Here is a 13200-nt window from a genome sequence, read left to right as displayed (position 1 = left end):
AATATGACAGATTTGAATCGAGCTTCCAAATGGTGGGCCAAATGGACCCAGTGTTATTCTGTGGGAATGTCGCCATATCCAACAGGGAACACTGCACAGACCATGTACATATTGCAATGCTAGGCTGAGATACATTGTTGAACAAGTATTATATTTGTCTATGGAGTTATATGGAATAGCCCTTTCTTATATATGCTGATTGGACCTCAAATCTGGATCTCTAGCCCCAATGTCCTTCTTGATGAGCTTTTTTAAATGAATGGTATATAAATACTAAAACATGTTGAGAATAATATAATAAACGCCCATGTACCACCATGCAACTTAAATAAAACATTACTGGGGCATCTGGGTGGCTCAAGTTAGTTGAGCAGCCGACTCTTGACTTCAGCCCCAGGTCATGATCTCATGTTTCATGGGTTCCAGTCCAAGTCAGGCTCTGCGATGACAGTGTGGAACCTGCTTGGGATTCTCTCTCTCCCTCTCTGTCTGCTCTTCCTGTGCATGCTCACTCTCTGTCTCTCTCAAAATAAATAAATAAGAACTTCTTTAAAAATTATAAAAAAAGAAATAAAATATTACTAATCCAGTTTTAGCTCCCTGTAAACCTAGCCTGGATCCCATCCTCTTTCCTCTCCCCTTATAAACACCATCCTGAACTTGGTGTTTGTCATTCTATGTTTTTATAGTTCTACAACATTTGTGTATATCTACAAAAATATTTTCCTTTTTTTATTGAGGTGAGACTCATATAACATAAAATAACCATTTTAAGGTGATGAAGCCAGTGGCATTTAATAACACACCATATTGTGTTTACACAACCTAGGTCCCAAACATTTTCACCACTCTAGAAGAAAACCACACGCATTTGAAGTCACCCCTGCTCCCCACCCCCTTGCACTCATCAATATACTCTCTGTCTCTATGGATTTACCTATTCTGGATTGTTTCATATAAATAGAATCATACAATATGTGACCTTCTTATCTACCTTCTTTTATAAAGCATGTTTTCAAGGTTCCTCCACAATATAGCACGTCTCAGTGCTTCATTCCTTTTTTTTTTTTTTTTTTTTTTTTTTTTGAGAGGGAAGAAACGCATGTGCAGTCATGGAAGGGACAGAGGGAGAAGGAATCTTAAGCAGGCTCCATGCCCCGCACAGAGCTAGATGCAAGGCTCAATCTCATGACCATGAAATCAGACCTGAGCCAAAATTAAGAGTCAGATGCTTAACTGACTAAGCCACCCAGGTGCCCCTCATTCCTTTTTATGGCTGAATAGTACTTCATTGTATGGGTAGACCATGTTTTGTTTATCCATTCATCTACTGATGAACATGTGAGCTATTTCCATCTTTTGTCTTTTATGAATAGTGCTGCTATGGGCATGCGTAGACAGGCATTTGAGTGTAAAATGTTGTTTTGGATTTCTTTAAATTTTGTATTCATACTGTGGCATGTTTTGTTTTCTCAATATTATATTATTTCCATATTGATATGAGTAGCTCTCCATTTATTCTCACTAGAGCATCCTATTGTATGAATCCAACAATTCATTTACCCATTAAATATTTAAGGACATTTAGGGTATTTTATTTTCCCTCTTACAAATGATGCTGCCATAAACAGTCTTGTACCTAACTCTTTGGGCACATGTATGAGGATTTCTCTAGGGAGTGTACAAAAGCGTGGAATTGCCGGGTCCTAGGAGATGCACTTCCTCGAATGCACTACATATTGCCAAATGTTAGCTGTCTTTTCAATAGTCTCCCAGGGTTCTCAACCCTGGCTGTGCATTAGAATCACCCAGCAAACTTTAAAAATATATATAAGTACCTGGATAACTCCCCCAGACCTACTGAAGCAGAATTTCCAGGGATGAAACTGGGGAGCAGCAATTTTGAAAGCTCTCTGGGGATTATACTACCCAGCCAAGGCTAGGAACAGCAGCGACCAAGTCATGGCCCACTCTGTCTTGGTTTCATAAGGCCAGGTCATAGAAGGCAGCCACTGGCTTACACTTCCTAAATCATTTGAATATTAGGTGCTGGCCAGAGGGAAGAGACCAAATAAACACATGCTGAATGAATAAACAAAGCATTTAAAATAAAGTCGGAATTATTCAGGGCAATGGGAGAGAGGAAAAACAAACGGTGGTGGAATCTACCATTTTGAATTCTTCTTCTTCTTCTTCTTCTTCTTCTTCTTCTTCTTCTTCTTCTTCTTCTTTTGAGAGAGAGAGGGAGAAGGAGAGAGAGAGAATCTTAAGCAGGCTCCACACCCAGCGCAAAGGCTGACATGGGGCTCGATTTCACAACTGTAAGATCATGACCTGAGCCTCAATCAAGAGTTGGATGCTCAACTGACTGAGCCATGCAGGCGCCCCTACCATTGTTGTTAATTCCACTTTCTCCTTCTCTTCCTCACACTTATAATAATTTAAATTGATATTCTAAAGAAAGGATTAACAGGTAATGAACTGACCAAAGGCAGGAAACCAGAGTCAGAGCCACATCATGCATGAACACGTGTAGCACAGGGTTAAGAGGTCTGGCTCTGGGCTAGAAGGTAGACCAGTTGAGGACCTCAGTATTGCCACTGACGATCTGTTATCTTGGGCGCATTCCTTTACCTCTCTGAGCCCATTCTCTCATCTACAAAAGGGATGATTATAGTAACTATCTCCTATCACTGTGAAGATTAAACAGATGATGCATATGGAACACTTGGCATGTACTAATTGCTCAATAAAGGGCGGTTACTATTATCAATATTATTTATAAACCAGGTGGGTGTTTCTGGAAAACAGGTGGCTGACCTGCTGGGTACTTCCTTAGGTGTTGATGTGTTGCTTCGCCCCAGGACAAAGCAAGTGGACCAATCTGAAGCTGGACTTTGTTATTTAAGAAGCTGTCCTATAAATTAGAGTCTGTATTAGGCAGTATTGGAGGTTGACATCAGGGGCAGTAGTTTCCAGATAGTGAGTGCTCAGTGTGCACTCAGCATATGATGCTGAGGAGTTTGCACACGTATCTCATTTCATCCTCACAACAACCCCTAAAGTAGGTATGACTATTCTTCCCACTTTACAGATAAGGAAAATGAGTCACAGAGAAGACAAGTAGCTTGCCCAAAGTCACCCAGCAAAGCTAGGATTTGAATGGAGGCAGCCTTCAGAACCTGCCCCCCAAGTCCCCGCACTGTGCCTCCCTTGAGAAAACCACTGATGCTTTTCTGTGTCTGCCACTTAGCTTTGCTTTGGTGAGTGACAAGCTGTACCAGCGGAAAGAGCCTGTTATCAGTTCTGTGCACACCAAGGTAAAAGGGATAGCAGAGGTGAAAGAGGAGATTTTGGAGAACGGGATGAAGAAGGTGGTGTCCAGTGTCTTTGACACGGCGGATTACACCTTCCCTTTGCAGGTGAGCACTTGCCAGCCACCCCCTCCCAGGACTCCTCCCTGGGCACTGTCCCCAGGGCCTTGCCTCCCTCCCTTGGGACCCAGAGCCTCACTGCAGAAAAATGCTGGCCCTATTTTAAAAAGCTCTGTGAAAATCCCAACTGAGAAAACCTAAAAATTGCAAAATTGGGTCAGATCCAGCAGCTCAAAGACGATTCTTTGCTTTATCAAGTCCTACAGGGTTTCTCAGAATAGCAGCGTGTCCTGGTGGTGCATTTAAAGCACGATTTGATTCACTCACGCTTGATTTATGCACAGCTTTTTGGAAGCAGGGCCATCAAGTCAGCAAGGTCTGTCTAGATTCAGAAGGACAAAGAACTTCCTGCCTGGACAGGACTAGCCCTTTTATGTGGTTTGTGTGGCGTTTTATCAACAAAAATGTCTCCAGGAAAACATTTTCTCAAATACATTTTTGCACAAAGGAAGGATATAGATGACAAAGAAAGGAAGGGTGTGCATCACAGAGAAAGACTATGTGACTGTCTATATTTGCAAGAAGATAAATAAAAGCAGAACAGTCAAAAAGGAGAAATCAAAGTAGGAATGAGAAAACCAAAGAACAGATGGGGGTGGGGGTGCCTGAGGGACAAAAGGGCACTTTTGCAGCCTCTGGGAGCTGGGGTGCTCAGCAAAACCATGAAACCCAAGTCACTGTCTGTCGGTTTCTAACAGTGGGTCAGTAAGATCTCCAGCTATTACCCGGGTTGCAGGATGTCGTCTGCCCTTTAATTAAAATCCTGGATAATCTGAACAGCATTCTGATGAAGCCAACACTGCACCCCTCTCACCCCGCCCCGGGTTCTCTTAAGTTTCGATTTAATGGGATTTTACTGCATCCAAAAAATGACAAGGCTGCTTTTGAGGCTGGAACGGAAAATGAATACTCAGTCAGTTAGAATGTCCCTTTGCTTTCCCTCGGCTCAGTGGGGTGGCTCGTCAGCTTTGATATTAAGCCCTCGAGCGCAGTCCACGTTGCTCCCAGACCTGATTTGCTCCCAGACCTGATTTCCAGAGTGTGGTTTAGAAAGGTGGAAGGTTCGCCCCCAGGCACTAGGCAGGCTAGATTATTCTGATTAAGTAGTTCTGCCCTCCAACGTCTGGCATTTGCCTACTCTCTCCTTTCTCTATAGGGAAACTCCTTCTTCGTGATGACAAACTTCCTCAAGACAGAAGGCCAACAGCAGGGGTTATGTCCTGAGGTAAGGAGGGGACCAGAGTGGTTGGCAGGTAATAAGAGTCGCTGGAGGGGGCACAGGTCAGAGGAAGATAATGAACTGCTGATGCTATCCTCCACCCCCCACCCTAAGGTCAGGCTCTGGTTCTCCTAAGACTGGCCGTTAAACCTCCTCCCCAGAAAAGCGGAAGTCAAATGTGCATAAACCAGTCATCTCATTTCTTTTTCTTCTTCTGTCCTCAGGCCTAAGACGGGGCTGACCTCATTTTCTGAGGCCAGGGGAAAGTGTTGGCTGGCACCCCTTACTTCCCATATCCTGCTGAGCCTTTGAGCTTGTCTCTTGGCCCAGTTCTGCAGCCACAGAGGTGCTTGGACCAGGCCCCCTCCCCCCTACCCCAAGGGCCTTCCCTGAAAGTGGTACCTGGTTACATCTACCTTTTGGATCTTTATTTATTTTTATGTTTTGTTGACATATAACTCATATACCATAAAGTCCACCATTTTAAAGTGTAGAAATGAGTGGTTTTTAGTATTTTCACAATGTTGTACAACCATAACACTACCTAATTCTGGAACATTTTCCAAATGTTCCCCAAAATAAGTCCTGTACCCGTCAGCTGTCATGCCCCACTCCCCACTTCCCTCAGCCTTTGGCAACCACTGATCCACTTTCTGTCTCTGTGGATTTGTCTGTTCTGGGTATTTCATATCATTGAGATCGCACAGTATGTGGCCTTTTGGGTCTGGTTTCGTTCACTGAGCATCATGTTTTTGAGGTTCATCCATATTGTAGCAGGTGTGTTTCCTTCCTTTTTATGACTGAGTCATAGTCTATTGTATGAATACACTACACTGTATTTGTCCACGTATCAGCTCATGAATACTTGGGTTGTTTCTACTTTTTGGCTGTTGTGAACATTTGTGTATAAGTTTTTGGTGCAGGCACAGGCACCTGCTTTTCTGTATCTTAGAGACCCGCGTTGCTTACTCCCCACTATCCCATCCTTCTCCCTGCAGTTTCCCACCCGCAGGACGCTCTGTTCCTCTGACTTGGGCTGTAAAAAGGGACGGGTGGACCCGCAGAGCAAAGGTATGTTATGTTTCTTCTCTGGGATCCTGGGGGTTGGGGGTGGTCTGGTATCTTGGTGACATTCACAAATGCCCTAAAGTTCAAATCTTTAGACTCTGGCTCTCAGATGCCTTCTTCCACCCTCACCAGGCCCTGGGGGAGCCTGTGTCTGCCCCCATGCCTCTGCTCTGTCCCCAGAGGACTAGGAATGTGATCTAATTCCCCAGGGAGGGCAGCTCCTGAAAACCTCCAGAATTAGCATCTTCAGGGTTCTCACTGACAGGAAAACTGAATGGCCCATAGTACCTTCTGTGTATGCTGAACTTTCCCCTTTGAATTTCCCTGGAGGTTGAGGAATATGAATTGTACCCTCAGGGCACCTGGGGACCGGTACCACCATTAACCATCAGAATTTCTCTATCTCTTACTTGAACTTAAAGAGGCACATGACAATTAAAAAATGACCACAAAAAAGAACATATCTTTATATGTTATAACATATACACATACAAAAAAAAAGGCCTATGGATGTCACACTCTGTTCCTTTAGATATATATGTCTGTCTGAGTTGGTATAGAGATCATTCAGACATTACTTACTATTTAACTTTCCCCCTCGGAATCTGCGAGTGGCTCTGATGCTCCAGAAAGATGTGCCGTGCTCATTCTGTGGCTTATGCACATCCCTGGTCCGGGCTGTACACCCCTAAGTGGCTCAGATGCCCACTTAAAAGCCAGGTTCTAGTCCATTCATGCCAGGCGAGAGAACATGCCCTGTTCGGCTCCTTTCTCAGCATCTTTTCTGGCAAAGAAACCAAAAGAGCCAACAGCTATCCATGGTCTCTCTGTGTTCTCTCCAAATCTTTTTTTAAAAAAGCTTACCGTCCGATGTGTTCTCTGCTTAGGTTTCCTTATGTAAGTTTGTGGTTCAAATGAGGTTTTGTGGAAGTTAAAACTGCTTCGGCTGAAAAGCATAAATAAATAGTCTCTTGCTTGGGTTGAGTTCAAGATGTGCCTACAGTTTTCACACTTTGCTTTTTTGGCCCCTTGGCCCCACCCCACCCCACCCCACCCAGGGATCCAGACCGGAAGGTGTGTAGAGTATAAAGGGAAGCTGAAGACCTGTGAAGTCTCCGCCTGGTGTCCCATCGAGGCAGCGAAAGAGCCCCCCCGGTGAGCTGCAAGGTTGGGAGAGATGTGGTGGCCCTGACCAGTGATCAGATAAAAAGTCTTGAAAAGTCCTGGGTCCTACTGACTTGGTGACCCTCTGTCCCAGGCACACCAGTGGTCTCTGTGGGGCCCATGCTAATTGTTAAAATATTGCAATAATTCTGTACTGGCTGGTAAACAACTACTACCCTGAGCACCCTTGGCTGCCCCTGGACCCCTGGCTGAAGACCTCTGGAGCCCTCCTCCAGCACTACCGCAGACCTCATTCTGATTGGGCAGTGTCCATACTGAGTGATTAAGTATGGCAAGGTGGTAAGAAGAGGGGGAAGAAAGGAAAAGGGAAGAAAGGGGAAGGGAAGGGGAGGGTAAAGAGGGCAAAAGAGGGAGGGAGGGAGGGAGGGAGGGAGGGAAGAGAAGTTTTCTTAAATTAAGTGGTCACAGTGGCACACAGATTTGTTGATCCCCTGAATTGATTCTTCTCTTTAACACACAACGTCAGGCCCAGAAGGCAGAACTTGATGTTAAATCTCAGAAACCACAGGGATTGGTGCATTTCAGCAGAAGAATAGAGAGACCTGGATTCAAATTTGACTCTAACATTTCCTTGCTGTGTGACCTTGAGCAAATGGCTTGACCTCTCTGAGCTTCAGTTTCCTTATTTGTAAAATGAGGCTAATAGTTGCCCCTACCTCACGGGACTGTTATGAGAATTAAATGAGATGATACTTGTACAGCAATTGCAAAGTGAGCCCCATGCCTGGCTTATAGTAGTCAATAATGTGTGCGTAGACACGCATACTATTTATTTTACATGTAACTATGCACAAGAGACTGTGCTAAAAAAATACAAGCAGACCCAGATATGGAGCAGGTCCCAAGCCTCTTGTAATCTAATCAAAGAGATAAGACATGTGCATAGAGAGATATAATTCAAGATAGAAAGTTAAGAGTGTCATAAGAGAGAAATAAAAGACTTTGATCCTTAAAGTTTCAAAATCATGTAGTCCTCTTATTCTTAGAATGTTGCCCAGAAAGCATGGGATTTAGGATGTTCTAAAAGTAAATGGTCTAGCAGATAGTAGGCATTTGTTGTAAATAAGATTTTTTTTTTTAATGCAAATGCCAGAAATACAACTTAAACTGGCTTCTGGAAAAAAGAAAATGTTATTTTCTTATTCCTATAAATGAAGAGTCCAAAAGTACTAGCTTCAGGAAAGACTTGATCCAGGCTTCAAATTAAAATGATGTCATTAAGATTCTCTCCCTTTCATTCTGTCTCTTCCCACCTCCATCGCACACCCACCCTCCAGTTATTCTTTCCTCCGTTTTGGCTTTCCTCACACTGTGGCCCAGGGAACTCCAGGTTTACACTGTGTTTACTACTAGTAATCCTAAAGAAAGTGAGTTTTTCTTTTCCCAGTATTTCCTACAAAAGCCCTAGAATGTTTTCATTGGCCTAAGTCATGTGACAATCTCTGAACCAATCACTGTGGCCAAGAGGATTGAGTTATACTGTCTAGAAAGCTCTGGGTCACTTGCCTACCCTGGGAGCTGTAAGGATGGGTAGGAGATAGATTCATCCTCACCCAACCTTCTGGGCTGAGAGTGGGAGAGACATGGCTTTCCCACCGGGAGAAAACTGAAGTGCTTCTAACAGAGGGGGAATGGATGTTGGAAAGGCAAAAACTGGTGTTCTCTATAGTTACATCCTTTTTATTCTGGAATAGAAAGTAGATCATTCTTGGTGCCCCCTTCCAAATATGGCTGTCCTTTCCCGGTGCTACTCCCATTATATATACCTGCCACCCACTCAGGCATGCCAAGCAATAAAGTGCCAGTTGTATCTCTTTATTCATAGCCAGTTCTCTCCATCTTTAGCCGACTGTCAACTGCATGAGGACAAAAACCTTGACTGTTTTGTTTAGCACTACATTCCCAATGCCCAACCCTGTGCCCAGCAAAGTAAATATTTGCCAAATGAATGGATGGATGGGTTGTGGGGGGCACCTTGCTACAGTCTAGGATTTGGTCTCCTCTAACTCATGGAGAATTTATGCTACTCAGGGCCTCTAGAGAATGACTGATGAAGTCAACTCTATGTGTGTGGCCCTGTGCTAAAGCCTGGGGATGCCAGTACAAAAAAAAAAAAAAAAAAAATCATTATCCTAGCCCTGCAAGAACTCCAAGCCTATTGGGAAAGATACAAACAAGGGTGTGCTGGAGCTGGCCTATACTAGCTCTGAGCCCTTTATGCTCATCCCTTCCCAACTCCAAGTTCAGTGATACCTGCTAGTAGCTTGAGATCGGCCATGGTGGGAGGGCTTATACTACAGTCATCAGTAATTGCTACAGATCAGAGCTCCACCACCTCACCCCCCGCCCCCGCCCCACCCCGCCCGGAGACCTGGTTGTTAAATATTTACCAGCACACCACTGCACATACCTAAACACAGAATTACATCAGAGTGTGACAAGAGTTATAGTAAATGCCATGGGGTCTCAAGAAAAGAGAGCTTCTTCCTCTTTTTTAGATTTTTAGGAAGGTTTTGCCCACTAGACTACATTTTTTTTTTTCAACGTTTATCCATTTTTGGGACAGAGAGAGACAGAGGATGAACGGGCGAGGGGCAGAGAGAGAGGGAGACACAGAATCGGAAACAGGCTCCAGGCTCTGAGTCATCAGCCCAGAGCCCGACGCGGGGCTCGAACTCACAGACCGCAAGATCGTGACCTGGCTGAAGTCGGACACTTAACCGACTGCGCCACCCAGGCGCCCCTACATTTCTCTTCACTCATTGCAATGACCCGAGCCAGAAACCAGAAGCCTGTGGTCCCATTGGCCCACTGACCCCCACCCGGCATCTCTGTCTCTCAGGCCTGCGCTCTTGAACATTGCCGAAAACTTCACAGTGCTCATCAAAAATAACATCGACTTCCCTGGCCACAACTACACCACGTAAGTGTCCAGAATGTCAGACTGTGTTAGCTATCTACTGCCATATAACGAATAATGCCAAAACTTAGAAGCTTAACAACCAACATTTATTATCTCACGCTTTTTCTGTGGGTAAGGAATGTGGGTATTACTTTGCTGGGTGTTTCTGACTCAGGGTCTCTCAGGTGGCAGTCAAGCTATCTGTCAGTGGGGACTGCAGTCACCTCTGGGCTTGACCGGGGCTGAGAATCCTCTTCCAAGCGCACTCACCTAGATGTCAGCAGGGAGTTCAGTTCCCCACCATATGGACCTCTCCCTAGGACTGCCTGAGTATCCTTAGGAATGGTGTCTGGCTTCCCCCACAGCGGGTGATCCAAGAGGTACAGAGAGCAAGCCAGCCAGACAGTAAACAAGATGGGAGCCTTTTATGACTTCATCTTGGAAGTGACACAGCATCGCTTCTGCCATATGCTATTGGTCACATAGACTAACCCTGCACAGTGTAGGAGGGGACTACACAAGGGTGTAACTCCAGGGACTGAGGACCCCTGGGGCCCCTCATGGAAACCAGCTAACAATTGGCTCACTCCTATGAAAGAGATGGGTCTCAGTTTCCAATAGACATTTTTGTTGGTTTGTTGCTTCTCATTGTGTGCAGGAGAAACATCTTGCCGGGTGTAAACATCACTTGTACCTTTCACAAGACTCAGGATCCACAGTGTCCCATCTTCCGACTAGGAGATATCTTCCGAGAAGTAGGAGATAATTTTTCAGATGCTGCAATTCAGGTTGGTGACTTCTTTGTACAGTGAGTCAGGGGATCTCAAACGGCCAAGAGGCCAGGCCTCCGGGTCTTAATTATAAGGCTTCCTTCACTGAGCATTTAGTAAATCTCACACTCTGCATTACCTCATCTAATCAGGCAACAAAGCTGTGGGGGAGATCCCTGGTTTCCTGTGGCTGCTGTAACAAACTACCACAGTCTTGGTGGCTTACAACAACACACTTTTTTTTTTTTTTTTACACTTCTGGCAGTTGGAAGTCTAAAGTCAGTTTCACTGGACCAAAACCAAGGTATCAGCAGGGCCATGCTCTCTCCAGAGGCTCTACAGAAGAATCCGTTTCCTTGCCTTTTCCACCTTCTAGAGCTACGGTCCTTGCATTTCTTGGCTCGTGGTCCCTCCCTCCAGCTCTGAAGCCAGCTGTATGGCGTCTTGCTTCAGTGGTCCCACTGACTTCTTGTTCTGTGTCAAGTCTCCCTCAACCTCCCTCTTATAAAGATACTGATCTTTTTGAGAACATTTATAAAAGGAAACATGTAGGGCCCATCTGGATAATCCAAGATAATCTCCCCATCTCAAGATCCTTAATTTAATTGCAGTCTCTTTTGCCCTATAAGATAATATATCCAAAGAGTCCAAGGAATAGGACCTGGGATTGGAATATCTTTGGCAATGATTCAGAGTACCATACTTGAATTAGTCAGAATTCTTCCAGTTGTACGTTATAGACATCCAAACCAAATGATGTGAGCAAAGAATAAATTAAAAAGCATCTGGGGGGCAAAAAGAAACCAAATAATTGGTTTAAGCCAAAAAAAAAAAAAAAAAAAAAAAAAAAAAAAGAGCCATATTAACTCATATAAAGACACCAGGGGAAATGGACCTTCTAGTACAGCTAAGGCATTTTCCTACCTCGGAAATTTTCTTCCTTTCTGGAAAAGTCTTGCCCCAGACATACCATTAGCTGTCTCCCTCACCTGCTTCCAGTCTGTGCTCAAATATAAGTTCAGTGAAGCTTTCCCTTACCACTTCATTTAAAATGACAATTTCTAGGGGCGCCTGGGTGGCTCAGTTGGTTAAGTGTCCAATTTCAGCTCTGGTCATGGTCTCACAGTTCATGAGTTTGAGCCCCATGTCAGGCTCTGTGCTGACAGCTCAGAGCCTGGAGCCTGCCTGGGATTCTGTGTCTCCTTCTCTCTCTGCCCCTCCCCCACTCATGCTCTGCCTCTCAAAAATAAATAAACATTAAAACATTTTTTAAAATTTTTTTGTGTGCTTATTTTTGAGAGAGAGAGAGAGAGAGAGAGAGCATGAATGGGAAAGGGGTAGAGAGAGAGGGACAACAAATTAGAGGTGGGCTCCATGCTGTCAGCGCAAAGCCCGATGTGGGGCTTAAATCCACAAACTGCGAGATCATGACCTGACCTGAAGTCAGATGCTCAACCGACTGAGCCACCCAGGTGTCCCCCCCAAAATTTTTAAGTGACAATTTCTAACCCTATCCAGCACTATCTGACATACTATATAATTTACATATCCATTTGTCTGTTGTCTGTTTTCCCTGACTAGAATGTAAATTCCATGAGGGCAGGGATCTTTGGCTTCTTTTGTTAGTTTTTGTATAATGCTCAGCATAAAGGACACTCAATAAGTATTTGTCGACTGAATGAAGTGTATGATAGCAGTAGGCATGGCTGCATCCAGGAACTCAGATGAGGTCTTTAGGAATCTGGCTCCCCATCTCTTTGCTTTTTCTTTAATGACAAGGTCACTCTCAGATCGTCCTCATGTCAAGACAAAGGCACCAGAGCCTTTAGAACTGCACTGTCTGATACGGTAGCCACTAGTCACATGAAGCTATTTAAATTTAAATTAATTGAGATGAAATATTTATTTCCTTTGTCATGCTAGCCACATGTCAAGCACTCAGTAGCCACATGCAGCTAGTAGAGACTTTATTGCACAGCATGAATATAGAATATTTTCATCACTACAGAATATTCTGTTGGACAATGTTGCTCTGAACTCTCACACTCTCTAGCTGGTGGTCCCAACCAATAGAGGACCTCTTTTTTTTATGGTTCTGACAAAATGTCTCAGAGAGGGCTCTGATTGGTCAATCTTGGGCCACATACCTATTCCTGAACCAGTCACCAGGTCCAGAGGGATGCCTAATCCTGACTGGCCAGGCCTAGATCATGTTCCCACTCCTGGAGCTGGGAGAGGCGACAGTCCCATCCAAACCGCTCAGTTGGGAGAAACGTTTCCCAAAGAAACTTCCAGGGACTTTTACCAGGAGAACTGGATGCTGAGTGACAGAAACATCATATATTCACAATAATATGTACAGTGCTTGGCTTAGTGCCAATAAATGATAATTGTGATTATTCTGTATTATTTCCCCTTTCTCCAAGTCAGAGTCTGCTTGTTTTTCATCTTTCTATCCCTAGCATCTAGATACTGTCTTGAAATACCATATTATATCAATTCAAAGACATACTTTTTTCTGAAATATTTAATATTTATATTTCTGAATCAGGAAATACTTTAGATTCATGGAATTTCACAGTTTAATTGACAACATTTGTTATGTTCCTTCTTAGAGGAACA

The 13200-nt window shown here is 44.2% G+C and overlaps 2 protein-coding genes across 15 annotated transcripts in view; one reads left to right on the top strand and one right to left on the bottom strand.

The window, feature by feature from the left end:
* IFT81 (intraflagellar transport 81) overlaps positions 1 to 13200 on the bottom strand; it is a 217634-nt gene that overhangs the window by 153874 nt on the left and 50560 nt on the right. The gene's annotated exons all lie outside the window — the stretch shown is intronic.
* Positions 1 to 13200, top strand: part of P2RX7 (purinergic receptor P2X 7) — a 48937-nt gene that overhangs the window by 14866 nt on the left and 20871 nt on the right. For 4 of the 5 annotated variants that reach the window (XM_086681643.1, XM_025933344.2, XM_086681645.1 and 1 more), the window contains 6 exons: positions 3254 to 3422; positions 4591 to 4659; positions 5652 to 5724; positions 6780 to 6876; positions 9749 to 9829; positions 10467 to 10596. In XM_086681643.1, the coding sequence (XP_086537769.1) occupies positions 3254 to 3422; positions 4591 to 4659; positions 5652 to 5724; positions 6780 to 6876; positions 9749 to 9829; positions 10467 to 10596 (619 nt within the window). The remainder of the gene's footprint in view (positions 1 to 3253; positions 3423 to 4590; positions 4660 to 5651; positions 5725 to 6779; positions 6877 to 9748; positions 9830 to 10466; positions 10597 to 13200) is intronic. The other variant, XM_086681646.1, reaches the window with a different exon arrangement.

The sequence above is a fragment of the Puma concolor genome, chromosome D3, assembly GCF_028749965.1.
Source record: "Puma concolor isolate L17-30 chromosome D3, mPumCon1.1.hap2, whole genome shotgun sequence".
Classification (NCBI taxonomy): domain Eukaryota; kingdom Metazoa; phylum Chordata; class Mammalia; order Carnivora; family Felidae; genus Puma; species Puma concolor.
This window is presented reverse-complemented; position numbering and strand designations above follow the sequence as displayed.